This window comes from Melospiza georgiana, chromosome 9 (genome assembly GCF_028018845.1).
Source record: "Melospiza georgiana isolate bMelGeo1 chromosome 9, bMelGeo1.pri, whole genome shotgun sequence".
In the NCBI taxonomy this organism is placed as follows: domain Eukaryota; kingdom Metazoa; phylum Chordata; class Aves; order Passeriformes; family Passerellidae; genus Melospiza; species Melospiza georgiana.
Window position 1 is genome coordinate 31,357,413 of NC_080438.1, and position 20,959 is coordinate 31,378,371.

At 50.0% G+C, this 20,959-nt stretch overlaps 1 protein-coding gene across 2 annotated transcripts in view; it reads right to left on the bottom strand.

The window, feature by feature from the left end:
* The window catches only part of NEGR1 (neuronal growth regulator 1), a 156,496-nt gene that overhangs the window by 88,932 nt on the left and 46,605 nt on the right, over positions 1-20,959 (bottom strand). For both annotated transcript variants that reach the window (XM_058030643.1, XM_058030642.1), the window contains exon 2: positions 1,471-1,703. In XM_058030643.1, coding sequence (XP_057886626.1) covers positions 1,471-1,703 — 233 coding nt within the window. The remainder of the gene's footprint in view (positions 1-1,470; positions 1,704-20,959) is intronic.

Consider the following 20,959-nt stretch of genomic DNA (forward strand, 5'->3'; position numbering starts at 1 on the left):
CAAGCACTGCTCCCCACCGTGTCCCCACCCAGGGCTCTCAGTGCCACCTGCAGGTGCCACGTGCAGGGATGGGCACCCCAACCCTCCCTGGGCAGTTCCTGACCCCCTTTCCATTGGGAAATTCCTGCTGCGCCCACCCTGAGCTGCCCTGGCCCAGCCTGAGCTGTTCCCTCTCCTCTGTCCCTGTGTCCCTGCACGTGCCCCAAACCGAGCCTGAGGGTCCTGAGGCCCCTCGCCAGCATCACAAAAATGGCTCCATGATATTTTAATAAAGCACACACACTGAGCTCGGAGCTCCAGCCCAACATTCCCACAGGATTCCCGCAGGATTCCCGTGACTAAGGACAATTGGTGTGGGAGGTGGCTCACCCCGTTATTTCCAAGGGATTTCCTGTGCCACATGGATTAATGGGGATTGCCAGCTCAATTCTTCTCCTCTATATTCATTGCTTTATTACTCATAAAAATGCAAAAGAAAATGTTAATGATGATTGCACCAAAGACTAATAAGTTAAAGCCTTAGGTTATACTTTGCATTTCTGAAGATATAAATGCAATTGCTTAATAATTATGCATATTTTTAACTATTGAGTTATTATTTCTCTATATGCTCCTAGTTAGCCTAATTAATTTTAAGCTCCTGTTGATGTATTTTATACACGCAATTAATTTCCAACTTGTTTTTTTAGCCCTTGCATGGGGGCATTAATTATTGGGAAGACAATCAAACCCAAGAATTGTTCACCCTGGAACAATACAATAAATATTAAATACATGTGGAAACTGACGAAAGGAAAGGAAAGGAAAGGAAAGGAAAGGAAAGGAAAGGAAAGGAAAGGAAAGGAAAGGAAAGGAAAGGAAAGGAAAGGAAAGGAAAGGAAAGGAAAGGAAAGGAAAGGAAAGGAAAGGAAAGGAAAGGAAAGGAAAGGAAAGGAAAGGAAAGGAAAGGAAAGGAAAGGAAAGGAAAGGGGACTCTGAAGGCGTTGCAGTTTGCCATGCCATGTCACCACATTTCTCTTCACAGAGAAAAGCAAGGCACAGTTCTTCCCTGGAATATTTCTGGGTTTCGCATTCTCTGAACCTCAGAGAAAGAAAACACAATTCTTACCATTTGCTGTGCCTGTGTTTGGCAAAAGTAGAATGCAATGTGGAGATTGTTTTCCCAGGGTGATGGTGCTTTGCTTCCTTGGCCGGCCAGGTGCAGGTGTGTGTGTTGGGACTGTCACTGACAGTCATGAGATACTGTGCAGTTGTGTGCAGAGCTGAGTGCTTGACAGATTCAGTTTAGATGTAACGTGTAATACAATATAGTGTATATAATGTAATATAATATAGTGTAAAACAATATAGAATAATATAGTATAATGAAGAAATTAATTAACCTTCTGAAAATAAAACTCAACTAAACCCCAAAAAAACCAACAAAAAAAACCCCCAAAAACCTGTACCGCCAGGGCAGCGCTGGCCTACCTTGCACGGTGAGGTGCACCTGCATGGTCCTGGGCGTGTGCTGGGTCTGCACGGAGCAGGTGTAGGGGCCGTCGTCGGTCACGTCCACGTCCTGGATCTGCAGGCTGTACTCGCGGCGGTTGGCCGTGGCGATGGACACGCGCGGATCCACCGACCACTTGTCGCCGCCCGCGAAGATGATGCTGGAGCGGTTCAGCCAGGCCCCCTTGGAGGCTCCATCTTCCAGGTAGCACCTGGGGAGAAGGGAAACCCTGAGCACGGGGCTGGGGGAGCTGCCTGGTGCCGCTCGCTGCTGCGTTCGGGCTGAGCACAGCCGGGGTTTATCAGAGGATAAACCCCACGCCAGGGATCTCTGTTAGCTCAGAGCCATCCTGAACCCCACAGCCCAGCCTGCAGAGCCACAGGTGTGTCTGCCTGCCCTGCTCTGCTGCTGGAGCACTGGGAAGGAGAGCCTCAGTTATTATTGTCCTGCAGCCTCAGCCCTGAGGGTCAGCAGCACCGTGTGCTCCATGGAAAATTCCTGCCCCGTTCCTGAGGCACAGCCCCTTGCACTGCTGAGCTCAGGAGCCAAGAGACTTCTCCAAGGAAAACCATTGGGACATCAGAGAACCCAAAACAGCTTCTTTTCAGAGGGGTCACAGAAGCCCAGAATTCCCCAATGGGTTGGGTGGGAAGGGACCTGGCAGCCCATCCCATTACCCCATTATCCCACCCCATGATCCCATCCCATTATCCCACCCCATTACCCCATCCCATTACTCCATCCTGTTATTCCACCCCATTATCCCACCCCATTACCCCACCCCGTTATCCCGGGAGCCCCTCTCCCTCGGGGGCTGCAGTGAGGGGTCCCAGGACAGGGAAGAGATTTAGGAACAGCTTTATTCCACGAGCTGTTGAGGGGCCTGGGCCAGCCTGAGGGGTGGAGGATGCCTAAGCCTGGCCCAACAGTGCTGTGCTCCATTTCCCACAGCCAGCACGTGGGAAAAGGAGGAGCAGCTGATGGAATAAGGGCCCAGGAAAAGCTGCACAGGCTCAGGGCTGAGAGCAGGGAGCTGCAGAGCCAGCAGCCATCGGGAAGTGATGCTGTGGCACCAGGAAATCTGCATTTCCCTCCACAAGTTAACAACTCTTCAGGAAACGTGGAGAACGAATTAGGCAAATTTTAGACTCACCCCCCACCCATGGCCACCTTGGAATTTAAGGCTTTGAAACAGTTATAAAAGCTGGAGGAAGGTGGGAAGGAGGATAATACAAAGTGCAACAGACTAATGGGACATTTTTATCTCATAAAGAGCTTTCTACATGAAGGAAATCCAAGAGAAGAAGGGAATGCAATAGAGCTCATCCCTTTGATGAAACATTAAAATAGCACAACCATAGAAACTGGAGGGAGAAAATGGTGATTTGGTGCCTTAAGCATCTGGCAGTATTGTTTAAGTGGAAAATGACATTCCATTCAGGAATAAGGAACTGGAAACATCAGGCTGAAATGGTTCAGAAACAAAGCAAGAGAATAACCATTCATTTAATTAATGATCTCAACATTAAATCTGAAAGGGTTCTGAGGGCTAAAATATCCCCATTTATAGAGCAGAGAATTGGGATGTCACCGGGAAGTGGCACTTTGAGGTTGGCATCCCTGCAGGAGGAGCTGTGCAGGGTCTGGTCCCATCCAGGGAAGGCAAGGAGCCTCTTTCAAAGTCCTGAGAACGTTTTGAACTCGATTCTAACGAACAGCGGGGTGGGAGAGGCAGAGAAAGCCCCAATTCACGGAGGTTTTTCTAGCACGTGTTCCTTTCCCAGAGGCTTTCTGCAGCAGCTGGATGCAGTCCATCCAGCACAGCTGAGCAGGGAGCTGTCCCTGCCCGGGGCTGGGCTGCAGTGGCAGCAGATTTAGGGTCCTTCCCACCCCAAGCCACCCTGGGAATCCAGGAATTACAAATCAGCATTTCTGCAGGTAGCCTGTGGTTCAGTGAGCATTTACCACTCCATTAATTCCACTCTCCCACTGTTTGTTCACACTCGCACATCCAAACCTTGGAGGGAAGCCTCAGCTCTGTGAATTCTTCCCCAAGGAGAGAAAAGCATCCTCATCCTCCTCCTCTCCCAGCATAAAAACCCAGCTCCACCACTCCACCAACTCTCTGCCCTCTGTGTGGCTTGCCAGGAAAGAAGGAAAATCAGAAAAGAATTCACAGAATCACTGGGGCTGCAAAAGACCTCCAGGATCTCAGGATGGTGTCACAGACATCTTTTATGAAAATCCTTCCCTTAGGATTGTTCCTCCTGAGAAGCTGGGAGGCCTCAGGAACAAAATGCAAACAATGGTTATCTGCTGCTGTGGGATGCAACAGGTGCATCTGGGATTGGTCTCATGTGGTTGTTTCTAATTAATGGCCAATCACAGTCAGCTGGCTTGGACACAGAGCTGAGCCACAAACCTTTGTTATCATTCTATTCTTAACTTAAGGAAAGAATTTTTCATGAAAGATGTCTGTGACAGTTTTCAGCAGCAGCCAATACCCTGTGCTTGCCCAGCACCCACGTGGGATGTGATGGATAAAGTGCATATTTACCCCACAGAAGCAGCAATCAGATGATTCATCTCAGAAATGTTTTCCAAGCTAACAGATTTAATCCCTGGCTGTTTGTAAATCCCCTCGCAGGCCTGGAGTCCCTGTCACTGCCCAGAGCTCTCCTGCAGGACACTGAGCTCTGAGCAGCACAGCCTGAGATGGATTTCTGGAGGGGAGCAGAAACAGGGAAATCCAGGGGTTTTCACTGTTTAACGGAACCTTTTCCTTTTCCTTTTCCTTTTCCTTTTCCTTTTCCTTTTCCTTTTCCTTTTCCTTTTCCTTTTCCTTTTCCTTTTCCTTTCATCCCAAACCTTTACAATTTCCCAAGGAAGAGCAGTTTTTCCCCATGGAGTTTGTGTGCCACTGTGCCTCTGCGATTCCAGCAGAGCACGAGGAGCTTTAACAAAAATAATAACAATAAAACCCTTCCTACAGCAATCTCCGGGAAATCATTCATTAAAAGGATGACCAACAGTAAAAACTGCAAATATCAGGGGCCTTCCCTTGCTTTTCCCCTTCCTCTCTTTCCCTTTCCTCTCTTTTCTTTTTCCTCTCTTTCCCTAAATTCTGTTCCTATTAAACTCCCTGTACACCCCAGCAGCATTTCCTGCAATGTAATTTTCAAAATCTATGCATAGAAACAATTATTTTTAGCAATTAATGATAATGCTGCAGCACAACTAAAGTAAGCATAACAGGCATTAAATAAAAGTGACTTTTGCTCTTTTTACCTTGCCATGGCTTGGAAAAGTATTGATGAAACCATAGCTGAACTCAGCAGAGAATTCTTCTGTATTTAAATTTGGGAGATTGGAAAGAAGCACAGTTTCTTTTTTAACTGATGATTGTAATCAGAAATTCCCCACACAACAAGCATAAAAAATAGATTTTAATGTTAACTGTCATACACGGCTGAGGGCACTTTATTATTTTTCCAATCATTATTAATGGGGATGATCTTCTGTAATTTGTAAGTACGGAAAAATATAGTCTCACCCAGCTTCCCTCAAGTTTTTAATCCTCTTTTTTTTAATGCCTCCCACTTTCCCAGCTCTCTAGTCTATTATTCCACCGTAATTAAAACAGAGATCCATTAATCTTTGTAAAAAACACAGCTCTTGCACTTGCTTAATTAAAACTGCACAGGGGCTCTGCTCCAGGAGCCTCCATGGGCTGGGATCCCACCTGGCTGCCCTGAAGGACAGGAATGGTCTGGAACTGCCTGGAATTACCTAGAATTTCTTGGAATTGCCTGGAATTGCCTGGAACTGCCTGGAATTGCTTGGAATTGCTTGGAATGCTCCCCAGCCTGGTCCTGCTGTAGGAATGGAAGACATCCTGTGTCCAAGGAGCCTGGGCTGCAGATGGAAGGTGTTGGGCAGTGCTTGGGAGGAGAAAAATCTCCCATTTCTGCAATGGTTTGGGTTGGAATGGACCTCAAATAAATCCCACCCTGCCATGGCAGGGACACTGCCACTGTCCCAGTGCCCAGCCTGGCCTTGGGCACTGCCAGGGATCCAGGCGCTGCTCTGGGCACCTGTGCCAGGGCTGCCCACCCTGACAGGGAAGGATTTGTCCCTAATCTCCAGTCTAACCCTGCCTCCTTTCAGTTTAGATTTATTTACGTTATGGATCCTTTTGCTTTTGCGTTCAGAATTCACTTTCTCACATTGGCTGTGGCTCCAAACCCGTGATTCTGCTTCTGAGTAATTACAGCATCATGAACCCCTCCTGCTCCTGCCCAGGGGCTGCTCACTGGCCAGGGAGTCAGGTTGCTGTGGTGGCACCACACAGGGGACACCAGCACAGGACACAGGACACGGGGCATCTCCAGCTGCTGGGCCGGCTCATCATAATCCCATCTGCCTTGGGGTGCCCCAGCATGAAATCTGTCTGCAGATAACCAGCGATTCACCCCTCCATCTGAACCTCTCCCAGCAGAGAACCAGCCCAATATTAGTAATTAGGAGCAAAAGTGTTTGTTCCTCTGCAGGATTTGGAGTGCAATTTCCCTACAGCCGATGCCGCGTGCCCTTTAATCCCTGTGCTTCCACCCTCGGCACCTGCCAGCCCATCCAATGGGAGAAATCCCATTTTCCTGGGGTCTCCACATTCCCAGGGGTTCCTGGCACAGCACCCCAGCCATGCCCTTAGTGGGTGTTTCCCTCCTGCCACCAGGAAATGGATTTTTCCCCATGGCAAGGACGGAGAAAACGCTGCTGCCACAACTGCAATAAATCCATTTGGTTTTAATTATACAAAATTATTTCCCCCCTCTCCCTTTCACAGATGTATTTTTCATACTAAAATGGACAAAACACTGCAGTGTAAAGCCCAGGATTTTTAGTCATTAATCACTTCCTTCATGGGAGCCCACATTATTTTCTGTTTGAAGGCTCAGAAATAATATCCCACACCACTGTTGGTGTGAGAGCCCTGGTTCCAGCTTCAGAGAGTAACTCCCAAATTCATCACATTATTTGCAATATTAAAAAGGTCTGGCTGCTGCTTTTGATATTTATTAATTCCTGGGGATTTATGATACAGAAACACTGACTTCCAGAGATTACAAAGAAGACATTACCAATGCAGAGAGGTAAGGAAAAAATTCATGACCTGGCTTTGCCTTCTGGTTTTGCATTATTCCTCAGGGAAAGGGTCTTGGTAATTTTGGGAGTTGATTGTGTTTATTTTATAAGACCACCAATGTCAGAGGTTTTTCTGACTCTTTTTTACCACACAACACTGAAACAAAATTAAAGGGAAAAAAAAAAAAAACAGAAAAAAAAGCAAGAATAAGCTCAGAGACCAAAGCAAGGCAAAGGTCTGGGGAATGAGAAAACATTTCCTGTTACTTCCCAAATTTCCAATATCCTAGCATGTTGCTGAGGGCTTTTGGCACCCTGGAGTATCCAGCTGGATTAGAGCAGCCAGTAAGTGCCTGCAGCCCCTGCCCAGCTCCTCAGGGATTCTGCAGCCCCTGCCCAGCTCCCTCAGGGATTCTGCAGCCCCTGCCCAGCTCCCTCAGGGATTCTGCAGCCCCTGCCCAGCTCCTCAGGGATTCTGCAGCCCCTGCCCAGCTCCTCAGGGATTCTGCAGCCCCTGCCCAGCTCCCTCAGGGATTCTGCAGCCCCTTCTCCAGGTAGAGCTGTGGCTGCTCCTGCTCCTCAGCAGAGCTGGGCTCCCCTCACCTCTTCTCTCCCAAGCTCCAGGGATTTCTCACCATTCCTGTTCTTCCCCATGTTCTCCCTGGAAAGGCTTTTATCACTATCAAAGCTTAATGAAAAAGGACCTTTCCGTGTGCAAACAGGTTGGGTTTTCGGTCTCCTCATAATAATATCTGCAGTGTGAGTGGGGAGGACAGGCAGCAGGGAGATAATTGTGTGCTGGGTTGTGTCCTTTATCGGATCAGCCTTGACCCGGGGCCCTTCCCCGAGCAGGTGATGGCAGCCCTGCCCCACAGCTCCTCCAGGCTGGTTTAAATAAAATAATAGAGTTAATGACAGAAACAAAGCTACCTGGAGAGGTGCAATTCATCACGGCGTGTTCCACGCCATTATCTTAAAAACATCCAGTGTAGTAATCACTTGAAGGAGTGATAACACATAATTGTGTGTTCTCCAAAATTATAGGTGAATGGGAGTTGCAGCTAATGAGAGCCAAATAGCAGCTCAGGAGCTGCAGTGATTACGGCAGATGCGGTGATGAATGCATTTATTACTGGGCTATTGCAAGGCTTTTTATAGCAGAGACAGCAGGTTTATAAATAAATAACCAGCCCCAAAGGTACCACACGTCTGACCAAGCAGCTCCTGGTGCAGAAACCTCCAAAGCTGGCTGAGAACAGCCCAGAGGAGTGCCAGTCCCACCCAAACGCTTCCATTCAGGGGTGCTGCTGTGTCACTGCTCCCAGAGGATGTGCTGGGACCCCTCTGCTGCCCTCCAGCCCATGGACATCAGCCCCAGGCAGGGCAGGAGCGGAATGAGAGGTTTGGAGCTGTGTGAGGGGTTGGTGGAAGTCAGCCCCAGGCAGGGCAGGAGCGGAATGAGAGGTTTGGAGCTGTGTGAGAGGTTGGTGGAAGTCAGCCCCAGGCAGGGCAGGAGCGGAATGAGAGGGTTGGAGCTGTGTGAGGGGTTGGTGGAATGAGAGGGTTGGAGCTGTGTGAGGGGTTGGTGGAGATCAGCCCCAGGCAGGGCAGGAGCAGCTCCTGCCCCAGGCCCAGGCTGGCCCCTGCTCCAAGGCAGGGGATCCACGGCACATCCCTGCTCTCTGGCAGGCAGAGCACATTCCCCACCAGTGTCCCCCCAGCAGGTCACTAGGTAACAATCTGTGTCACACGGTGCTGCTGGCACTTTTGCAATTCCATTTTTGCCAGAATATTTCAGAAGCGATCTCCAGCCCCCGGCGGAATGAAAACAAAATTTCAAAACACCAAAGGCTCCCAGGAAATAGAATTCCTGCCCAAACCGATGACTGAATGACTCCATTTGTTTCCCTTCCACCAGGGCTGATCCATGATTTCATCTGGGCTTATCTCCGGGAACATTTACTTTGTTGATATGCCACTGGTTGGAATATTAGTGATAAATAATAAAAGAAGGCAAATTTAATTGTGCTGCAGTCTCTCACCACAATGAATCTTTCAGGAGAATCACAATGATCTCTTGATTTACAAGAGCAGGAACTGGTTGTGGATGGATGATGTAAATACAGGGCCTTGGCACAGATGGCTGGGGCTGTGTTTGCCAGCAACAGTCAGATTTCTGGATGAACCTCCCAGCTGCCTGCTCCAGACGAGTGCATTAATAACAACACTATTGAGCAGCTCCTGGGGGGCACATCCTGGTGGGAAGGAGGGAAGGAGCCCCCCTGGACCAGCCCAGCAGGGCAGCACTGGGGAGGGGTCCTGGGCTGGGTGGGGAGGGGGCCCGGGGATGGATGGAGAGGGGTCTTGGGGATGGATGGGGAGGGGTCCCAGGGATGGATGGGGAGGGGTCCCAGGGATGGATGGAGAGGGGTCCTGGGGATGGATGGGGAGGGGTCCTGGGCTGGGTGGGGAGGGGGCCCAGGGATGGATGGGGAGGGGTCCCAGGGATGGATGGGGAGGGGGCCCAGGGATGGATGGGGAAGGGTCATGGGGATGGATGGGGAGGGGTCCTGGGATGGATGGGGAGGGGTCCTGGGGATGGATGGGAAAGGCTCCTGGGGATGGATGGGAAAGGGTCCCAGGGATGGATGGGGAGGGGTCCTGGGGATGGGGAGGGGTCCTGGGGATGGATGGGGAAGGGTCCCAGGGATGGATGGGGAGGGGTCCTGGGGATGGATGGGGAGGGGGCCCGGGGATGGATGGGGAGGGGTCCTGGGGATGGATGGGAAAGGGTCCTGGGGATGGATGGGAAAGGGTCCCAGGGATGGATGGGGAGGGGTCCCGGGGATGGATGGGGAGGGGTCCCGGGGATGGATGGGGAGGGGTCCTGGGGATGGGGAGGGGTCCCAGGGATGGATGGGGAGGGGTCCAGGGATGGATGGGGAGGGGTCCCGGGGATGGATGGGGAGGGGTCCTGAGGATGGATGGAGAAGGGTCTCAGGGATGGATGGGGAGGGGTCCTGGGGATGGATGGGGAGGGGTCCTGGGGATGGATGGAGAAGGGTCCCAGGGATGGATGGAGAAGGGTCCTGGGGAGGGGAGCAGCTCACCGAGCTCTCCCTGCCCAGCAGGCAGGGCCAGGGCTCAGCTGCGGGTGCCTCTGTGCCCTGAGCCCCTCAGACCCCTCGAGAGGCACCCGGCCCAGCCTTTTGAGGAGAAGGGACCCAAATGGGGAGTTTGAGTTCCCTCTGACCGATATTAAACACCCCCAGTGCTGCCTGAGACAAGTGGCAATGCCAGCACAGGGGTTTGGGACCTTCCCAGGCAACATTGCACCCACAACCCAAACAAACAAACAAACAAACAAACAAACAAACAGGTGTTTGGGATTGTTTGCACAACCCGAGCAGACATTCCTGGACTACCCAAACAAACACAAACAAACATTCCTGGACAACCCAAACAAACCGATTGCACAACACAAACAAACATTCCCACCTTTGGGACTACCCAAATAAACCTTCACCAGTTGCCTTTCTAAAGGAACAGTCCTGACTGACCACACAAACAAACACTGGCCTCTTAAACAATTCTTAAACACCCAAACAAACATTAAGCACTTGAACATTGAGCACTGAAACAATCATTGAACACCCAAACTAACATTGGGCACTTAACCACTGAACACCCAAACCAACACTGAGCACCTAAACAAACATTGGGCACTTAAAAAATCCTTGAGCACCTAAGCAAACACGGAGCACTTGAACAATCATTGAACACCCAACACTGAGCACCTAAACAAACACTGAGCACCCAAATAAACATTGAACACTGAACACTGAGTGCTTAAATAATTATTGAGCACCTGAACAATCATTGACCCAAACTAACACTGAGCACTTAAACTCTGAGCACCTAAAAATCATTGAGCACTTAAACAAACACTGAGCACTTAAACAATGTTGAACACCCAAACAGTGAGCACCCAAACATTGAGCAGCTACACAAACACCGGGCACTTTCATATGGAGCACTTAAACATTAATCACTTAAACGATCATTGACCCCTTAAACAGTCATTGAGCACTTAAATCATCAATGAGCCCCTAAACAAACAATGAGCACTTAAACAATCAATGAGCACCTAAACAAACACTCAGCACCTAAACATTGAGCACCTAAATGGTCATTGAGCACTTAAACAAACACAGAGCACCCAAACACTGAGCACTTAAACATAGAACATCTAAACAAACATTGAGCACTGAAACACTGAGCACTTAAACACTGAGAACCTAAACATTGAGCACCTAAACATTGAGCACCTAAACATTGAGCACTTAAATAATCCTTGAGCACCTAAACAATCACTGAGCACTGAAACAAATATTGAGCACACAAACATTGAGCACTTAAACAAACATTGAGCACACAAATATTGAGCATACAAACATTGAGCACACAAACATTGAGCACACAAACATTGAGCGCACAAACATTGAGCACACAAACATTGAGCACACAAATATTGAGCGCACAAACATTGAGCACTTAAACAAACATTGAGCACACAAATATTGAGCATACAAACATTGAGCACACAATCATTGAGCGCACAAACATTGAGCGCACAAACATTGAGCGCACAAACATTGAGCACACAAACATTGAGCACACAAACATTGAGCACACAAACATTGAGCGCACAAACATTGAGCACTTAAACAAACATTGAGCACTTAAACAAACATTGAGCACTTAAACAAACATTGAGCGCACAAACATTGAGCCCCTGAACGCTGAGTACTCACACACTGAGCTCCCGAACAATCAGTGGTCACCAAACCCCCTCGCTGCCTGCCCAAAGTGCCTCTGTCCGCATCTCCCAGTTTTTGTCACTCCTGGGAAAGCCCTTGGTGCCCGGAGTCCCTTCTCAGGCCATTCCCCGTCCTGCACTGCCTCGGGCACTGACAACATTTGCACAGCCCCTGAACCAGGGGGCTGCTCTGGAGCCCTTTCCTTGAGCACTTCACCTATAAACAGCTTTTTAATGGCAGCAACCAGTGGGAATTCTCCTTTCTCTGTATGCTTTCCCTTTGAAGAAAGCATGCCCCGTCTCCTTATTCATGTTCAAAGTAAGTTTTGTTCATAATATGGCTGTTCATTTTACTTGGAGAAGAGAGGGGAAGATAGAATCCCATCCTTTGAAATGCAGCAATTTCCCTTCAGAACAGACTTTTATAAACTGTATCGATCACTGATTATTGATAATCTCTGTGTGAGGTGTGGAAGGATGCTGGGTGTGTTAACAGCTGGGAACCATGCCCTGAAACTACACTGGAAAACACACGACAAATTCATATTTATGTCAAACAAAACACACATGAAAAATCACCTTTACACCAAACAGCTGCAAACTTTTATTTTAGGTTAAATCATGGAATAGTTTGGGTTGAAAAGGACCTTAAAGCTCATTCCATTCTCATGGCAGGGACACCTCCCACTGTCCCAGGGTGTCCCAGTGTCCAGCCTGGCCTTGGGCACTGCCAGGGATCCAGGGGCAGCCACAGCTGCTCTGGGCACCCTGTGCCAGTCCTGGTATTTTACTTTTATGCAAGAATAAGTGTCAAAGACCTTCCTTCAACAACTGGAGAAGAGAAGCTTTGGGGAGGCCCAACTGTGGCTTTCCAGGACCTGAAGGAGCTTCAGGACAGATGGAAAGAATCTGTTCACAGGGGACAAGGGGGGATGGATCCCACTGCCAGGGGCAGGGCTGATGGGATACTGGGAATTGGGAATTGTTCCTGGTGAAGGCGGAATGGGACATTGGGAATTGGGAATTGTTCCCTGGCAGGGCTGGATGGGACATTGGGAATTGGGAATTGTTCCTGGCAGGGTGGGCAGCCCTGGCACAGGTGCCCAGAGCAGCTGTGGCTGCCCCTGCATCCCTGGCAGTGCCCAAGGCCAGGCTGGACACTGGGGCAGTGGGAGGTGGCCCTGGAATGGCAGGAGTGGGAATGGATGGCTTTGAGGTCCATTCCAACCCAAACCATTCCAGAATTCTGTGAGAATGGCACAAAAAACAGCCCAAGAGCTCAAAGCCCGAGAAATCCTGCACGAATATTCCCTGCATTTCCTCAAGTAGCCTTGTCTTAATTGTGCTCATATTTCCTGTCTGGAAATTTAATTTCACGTAGTTCTTTAGTCGTGTGTCAACACATCTCCAATTTCTGTAATATTTGTTCTCCTGCTCTGGATAACCTTGTCAATCTTAATTAGAGCTGAGGGGAGGCAAACGGAATTGGCTGCGAGGCTCCAGATGAGGTTCCCATTGTTCAATATGCTGCTGGAACACGTTCCAGCCTCCTTGTGCTCCCAAGCATTTGAAGTGCTGCTGCCCACTGTGCAGGCACTCATTTGAGCTCTCAGCCCCATTTATTTATTTCCATTGCAGCCTACGAAACACAGAGTAGCACATTGCTGAGATTCTGGCTGCCCTTGACAAACGATTACAACTGCAATTTCCTCAGTTCCCAGAGAGCACCAGCACATCCCAAACTTTCCTCTGCAAAAACCCCACCAATGTCACAGGATAGGACCAGACAGAGGGGAGAAAACACAGAGAAAGAGGAAAAACAGAGAGGAGAAATCAGAGAAGCCATTTTCCAACCTCTGCAGTGTTTTATGGTGTTTAACCATTGCCTATGGTTTTCTTTCATTTAAAGGACTCTCAGAATTCATAATTAAGATTCAAATTCAGGAGTACCACACCAAGAACACTTATCTTAATTCTTGTCAAGCTTTGCACTGGTCCTCCCCACATCCCTTTACCCAAATCCCTGTGCTGCTCATCCCCCCCTGATGGACCTGGGGGCTCCTGCAGCTCTGCAGGCCCTGCTGGCACCATTCCCCTCTGGAACGTCAGATAATGACCTTAAAATCCTGGTTTCAGGCACCAAACCCTTCTCCTTGCCAGCTAATGACCTAAAAATCCTGGGTTTAGCCACCAAACCATTTCTCCCTGTGGCAGCCTGACCTAAAAATCCTGGTTTTAGCCACCAAACCCTTCTCCTTGCAGCCTCCTGCCACAGCCCCCCAGAATTCCCCATCCAAGGATCCAGCCTGACAGGATCCAGCCACCCGGTGATGGCAGGGCTGGAAAAGCCAAGTGCTGAGGAAGTTTCTGTCACTTTAGAGGTTTTTGGGTCTTGGTTCCCAAGGGAATGGCTCTGTACAAATCGTATTTGCATAATGCAGCCTGGGAAGAGTGGCTGGAGTGCTTTCATCTCATTTTCACGAGGTAACCTGGATGAGCAGGAAGCTCATATCCCTTAAAGAAAAGGATGTTTCAGGAAAATTAAGGAAAAAAGCTGTATTAGTTCAAGCTTCCCTAAGGCAGATTCAAGTGGAGGAATGTGGAGTTATTTAGCAAATGATGAAGGCTGAATTTCACATTCAGATACTGTGGTGCTGGTAATTACCAAGGATTTGCTCAGAGGCCAGGCTCTCCCTGCACACCCCAGGATATGAATGGGGAGGAAAGCACATTTCTCAGCAATTAACCTTTTCCCACATGGATAAGGGATGGATGAGCTGTTGTCCCTATGATTCCCAGCCCTCTGCTCAAGCCCAGTGGGAAAACCCCAATCTGCAGTGAGTTACCCATTTGTGCAGGCTCTGGGGGCTCCTCTTTTGGGCTGATTTTTGATCCATAAGAATTAAAAGTTAAAAGGGAGAGTTATACACTAGAGGGGAATCTTTGGGATCAGGTGTTCTGGGAAGTCTGAACCTCTCAAGTACCTCAGAAATGGGGAAAATCTCCTAAATTCCATAAGAATTAAAAATGAAAAGGGAGAGTTATACATTAGGGGGAAATCTTTGGTACCAGGTGTATCAGGGAGTCTGAAACTCTCAGTACCTCAGAAATGGGGAAAGAGAGAAGAGAAATGCGGGAAATTGGGATAAAAAGGAGGCTGTGTGCTCCAAAAATCTGAGAGACCCCAGGGGAATGCCCCACGGCCTCTCCCTTTATTGGAATAAAGCAAAAGGACTCCTCTGCCTCCTTTTTGGACATAAACCTCTGGTGTTTGTGCATTAATTTTCCTACAATTTTCACTAACCCCTCCTCGCCTGGCCCTGACACAGAGCCTGTCCTGGGCTCAGTTGGTGGCAGTTTGTGATTCTGTGGGATTGCCAGTCCTAGAGCAGGAAGAGCCCAGCGTGGTGTGTGATTTACTGCCTGGCTGCCCTCACTCCCCTGGCCACGGAGCCCCAGAACCTCCTGCGAGGGACGGCTCCTCTCAGCATTTCAATAAATAATCCCTTTCCACGGCAGCTCCAGCACAGAGCTGTAGGCAAACCCACATTTGTCATTGTTTCCTCACACAGACACCACCCAGCTCAGCGAATGCTGCCCAGCTGAGTGAGGGAGGGTTGGGGCACAATCTCTCCCCCTGTGCTTTTCGTTCGGTTCATGGTTTTAGGTAAGCTGCTTGTTAAACTTTTCATGACCTGGCAGCTCAGATGCAAAACGCTGTGCAATGCCAGATTCTGCAGATTTCCAGTAACTTTTCATGAAGCCACAGAAGTAAACAGATTATTTTCACTGGGGGAGAGTTTCCTCTCCAGAAAAGACACCAAAACCTGCCTGGTGGAGCCCCACTGCCTCTCTGAGGCTCACATTGCCCCAAGCCCCCTCCTCCAGTATTCCCTTGCCTGCAGACTGACTCTGGATCTTTCTAATTTTCTTTTAAAAATAATTCTCATGTGCCAAAAATGATGTGACTTAAGAGCTCCGAAGGAGAAACCCGGCAGTCTGCCAATGTGAACAGAAAAAGCTCCTTTTATAGCAGCAAACACACCTCAGCCAGGTGTGCCATTATTAGCTCTGCCATTAATTATGCCATTTTTAAAATTTAAACCTTTTCCCAACCACCTCACACATATCTGAGATAAAATATTCAAATGCATTCGGTGTCTCTAAGAGGGTAAATTCAGCTGTGAAGCAGATTTCCATTTTCCTAATGCTTTCTGGCACTTGCTGCTGTCCAGTTACATTAGTCTGTAAAAACGTTTCCAGATTTATCAGCCCCAAGCCCGTGCCAAACCAAATGTGAATTTATAATTCTGAGTAAATAAGTCCTGCACGAAAACCGCCTCAAGAACTAATCATTTGTAAATAGAAAGTTGATACATTTTAAATGCCTGCAATCACAACGCTGCACCCAAAAATGTGATGGAGCAGGAAAAAAAAAGCATTTTCAGGTAAATTCTTGACAAGAGTAATAGCTTGTATTTGTTCCTGCTCTGCACAGGATGCTGACAGAGAAGGCGAGGACATTTCAGACACATTATGCATTTTGACACTAAGTAACTGGCAATTAGCTGAAGTACATAATTGCATCCTAATGCAGCAAAGGAGAAAATAACAAAAAAGCCTGGGAAAAGGGTTATACAACTGAGGGGTTGATGACAGCTAAAACCTACAACAAACCCAAACAAAATCTGGGAGAAAATGAAGGGTAAAAACACAGCCCTGGGCTCTGCAGTGACTCACTGCAGGCTGAGAGGGAAGGTGGGGGCCAGCACCTGCATCCTTACCTGACAGCAGCCTGGGAGGAGATTCCAGGTGGGCTCAGGGTGGTCCTTCAGCTCCAGTCTAGGAATTGCAGTTGTGATTATTGATATAATTACAAACAGGGTGCCCAGAGCAGCTGTGGCTGCCCCTGGATCCCTGGCAGTGTCCCTGGACATTGGGGCTGGGAGCACCTGGGACAGTGGGAGGTGGCACTGCCATGGCAGGGGTGGCACTGGGTGGGATTTGAGGTATATTCCAACCCAACCCACCCAGGGGTTCTGGGATTTGGGGAAACCAGATTCTGGAGCACAGCACTGAAAGTGTTGCCTCGATAGATCTGTGGAGAAAAACAGCTTTGAAGGTCTGGTGGCTCAGAGAAAGGAGAGTGAGGAGCCCAGGTCTGTGGGATCTGGGAGGATGAGGATGAGGATGAGGATAAGGATGAGGATGAGGACGAGGACGAGGACGAGGACGAGGATGAGGAACCCAGCTGGGAGAGGCTCCTGGTAGAACTGGAGGGTGTGGATGGGAAATCCCTGTTCCCCCTCATCCCTTCAGGACAGGGACACAAATGTCCCAGCCTTGGCTCTGCTTCTGAATTTCACAATTAAACCCAGAATATTTTCATCTAGCCCAGAACCTTCTACATTAAAATTCATCCAGGAATTCTCGGGGGTTTTTTCTGTACCCAACAAAAGACTTGCACACCCTCCCTTGCTTTGCCCCAGGACTCCCAGCTCAGGAACCCTGGTGGCTGCACAGATCTGCCTTGCTGGGAGCCTGTGAGCTGGCCACTGGCAAGAGCAGCAGATGCTGCAATATTAAAACTCTCATTTGAGTGGTAATTGTGCTCGATAGTCACAGCTTGCTCCTTATAGATCATTTGTTAAAAACACATTAATAATGCAAATGGAGTCCTGGCCAGGGCCTGAGCAGCTGCGGAGCCACCCCAGACAGGGCAGAGCCACTCCAGAATGGTCAGGCAAAGAGCAGGTTTGCAGCATAATCCTCTCAATCACCTGTTTGCCTGGAGAATCCATCAGCTGCCTGCTGCCAGTGCCCCATGGCTTTGGGAATGGCAGCACTGGCAGGGCAGGGGTGTCCCTGTGACAGTGCTCACAGGGGTGCCAGGATGAGGGCAGAGACGAGGGTCTGACCCCATGGTTCAGAAGGCTGATTGATTATTTTATGGTATATATTACATTAAAACTATACTAAAAGAACAGAAGAAAGGATTTCATCAGAAGGCTGGCTAAGCTAAGAGTAGAATCAGAAAGAATGATAACAAAGGTTTGTGTCTCAGACAGAGAGTCCGAGCCAGCTGACTGTGATTGGCCATTAATTAGAAACAACCCCATGAGCCCAATCCCAGGTGCACCTGTTGCATCCCACAGCAGCAGATAACCATTGTTTGCATTTTGTTCCTGAGGCCTCCAGCTTCTCAGGAGGAACAATCCCAAGGAAAGGGTTTTCCATTAAAGATGCCTGCAACATGTCCCTGCAGGAAGGGACAGGCCCCTGGTGGGTCACTGCCACCCCTGCAGGCAGCACTGGCACACAGGGAGCAAACACAAAAGTTCAGATGAGTTCCTCTGTGCCTTTTCAGCACAGCTTGCAGAGGCAGCTGCTGCCTGTTCCTGAGATCCAAACTAGAGTAACGATTTTAATTGTAAGAGTGATAAAGACAATGAATTATAAACGCTTTTAAAGGAATATATTAATGAATGTGGGGTATGATATAAAATTTAATTAGAATTTTAAGCCTTTAAGGATAAAGTGAATTAACTAAAAGGCTTTATAATGAACTAATATAATACACAAGCCAGAATTTAAATAGATTTTGAAGGTCTTTCAGACAGTTCTTGTATGGAAAAGCAGCCATACATGTGTCTAACTTTTTAATTGCTTTGGAACGCTGGGAGGGAATCGTTGCTGCCTTCATTTTCTTTGAACATAACTTTTATTTATGCATATTTATTCCCGTATTCTAATGCAAATAGAACACTGGAAATCGGGTAGTTATGCAAATAAGTTGATTGGATTAGGAAGAATCATGGAGGCACCCTCAGGGGTGGTGGGGCCCTGCACAGACCCCCAGCCCCAAACTGGCCCCCAAGGTGTCCCCTGTGTCCCTCAGCCCCTCGAGGGGCTGCCCCAGGGGGAACACCCACACCCAGCACTCCCCATGCCAGGGCTCCCTGCCTGCCCTGCCCTGCCCTGCCCCACTGCCCCTTCCGGCCCCTGGCATCCAGGGAGCCCCAGGCAGCTCTGGGAACCCCCACAGCACATCCCCAACACCCCAGCAGCGAGTGGGCTGGGTGTGAGGGACCCCAAATCCCACCCAGAGCCACCCTGCCATGGCACGGACCCCTCCCACTGTCCCAGGTGCTCCAGCCCCAGTGTCCAGCCTGGCCTGGGGCACTGCCAGGGATCCAGGGGCAGCCACAGCAAATCTGGGCACCCGTGCCAGGGCCAGCTCAGGGGCCCAGGGCTCCCAACTCACTGAGAGCTGTGTAGGAGGGGACCCTGAGCCCCCAGAGCCCCCCAGGGCTGTATGAGGAGGGCACCCTGAGCCCCCCAGAGCTGTGTGAGAGGTGCCCCCAGCCCGGCGAGCACACACTCTGCAGGTGCACGGCCAAGGCTCCCAGGTGTGTCTGGATGGGCAGACACAGCTCAGGCTGCCCCTCCAGGGCTCCTGCTGGCCCAGGGCAGGGGCTCTGTGGCTCTGTCCCCTGCAGGGTGTGCAGAAGGAAGCACGGACAGAGCCCCATCCCAGCCTCCTGCACGCACATCCCGGGGCTGGGGCTCTGTGGCTCTGTCCCCTGCAGGGTGCGCAGATGGAAGCACGGACAGACCCCCATCCCAGCCTCCTGCACACACATCCCGGGGCTCCTGCTCGCTCTGGGGCTGTGGCTCTGTGGCTCTGTCCCCTGCAGGGTGTGCAGAAGGAAGCACGGACAGAGCCCCATCCCAGCCTCCTGCACGCACATCCCAGGGCTGTGGCTCTGGGGCTGTGGCTCTGTCCCCTGCAGGGTGTGCAGATGGAAGCACGGACAGAGCCCCATCCCAGCCTCCTGCACACACATCCCTCGGCGCTGAAGGCAGCACGTGAAGGAAACCATGGTTACAGGACTTGCCTGGGTGTTACACACTGCAGCCCTGCCAGGCTCTGATCTCATTAGGATCAAACCCTGGCCCAGGATTAAAGCCCAGATTAGGAGCAGAGCAGGAGGGAACCCCATCCCTCTGCAGGGACGGGGCAGCGAGGTCGTGGTATTGATTAGGATCTGGAGCTGGGTTTGCTTCACTAATTATTTGTTACTAATTGAGCCCTAACAATCCCAGAGCCCTTCTGAAGCTGTGGGTTTCAAGGCACAGAGCTGGAAATGACCAGGGCATCTGTCAGCTGTGAGGAGAGGGGCTGGGAACAAAGGGTGGGGGAAAGGATGGGAAGCACTTTGCTCATCCTACCTCCTCCTATGTGACTGTGCTCACAGGAGTCTGAGGATGAGGGCAGAGATGAGGATCTGACTCCATGGTTCAGAAGGCTGATTTATTATTTTATGATATATATTACATTAAAACTATACTAAAAGAATAGAAGAAAGGATTTCATCAGAAGGCTGGCTAAGAATAGAATAGCAAAGAATGATAACAAAGGTTTGTGGCTCAGCTCTCTGTCCAAGCCAGCTGACTGTGATTGGCCATTAATTAGAAACAACCCCATGAGCCCAATCCCAGATGCACCTGTTGCATCCCACAGCAGCAGATAACCATTGTTTGCATTTTGTTCCTGAGGCCTCCCAGCTTCTCAGGAGGAACAATCCCAAAGAAAAGATTTTCCATGAAAGCTGTCTGTGACACTCCTCTCTCCAAAGGCTGCGGAATGAGCTCAGCCTGGTGCAGAAGAGCTCTGAGAGGCAGGAACAGAGCCGGGGAGGCCACACAGGGCAGGGCTGGCAGCGGGGCAGTGCCCCAGGAGCCTCCCAGGGCTGGGCTCCTGGGGCTGCTGGGGACAGAGGGGCTGCCCAGGGTTACCCCATGGCAAAGCCCAGCGTGCCTGAGATCCCCAGGCTGCCCTGCCCTGCCCCAACAGGGAACTTTATTATGGGACCACAACACCATCACCCTCCAGCTCAGCCTGTAATGTCCCCAAGTGAGCCCACGTCCTGCTGCCTGCCTGGAGCACCTCATGAGATATCTGCATTATTTACAGCCAGCTTTCATAAATGTGGCATTTAGAGCTGCCTGCCCGGGAACAGGGGCCAGCCCAGTTAACCCTTTGCCCTCCAGGCTGTCACCAGTTAACCCCTTGCCCTCCAGGCTGTCACCTCTGGCTGTGCTGGGCAGCTGAGACAGCTCCAGCCCACCAAAATGGGAATGGAAATGGGATCAGGGAGCTGGGCACACCCTTCCAGCTCCAGGGGCTCAAGGCTGCAGCCCCAGTGGTGCTCACAGGGACAGCCAGGGCAGCTCCACCCCACTGCCCTCTGATGCAGAGTACAAACCTCAAAGATCTGTGTGGCTCCTTTCAGAGCTAGGGGAACACGGGGAGATGTCATAGATCATAAAACCAGAGAATCATCAAAATTGAAAGGTATCTTGCATGGACAGGGACACTCCCTGATGGACAGGGACACTCCCTGATGGACAGGGAGCCTGCATCTCTGGCATCCTGCCTCAATAAAGGGTCAGGAGACCTAAAGAAGGTATGGAGAATGTGATGAGATCCCAGGATCCCA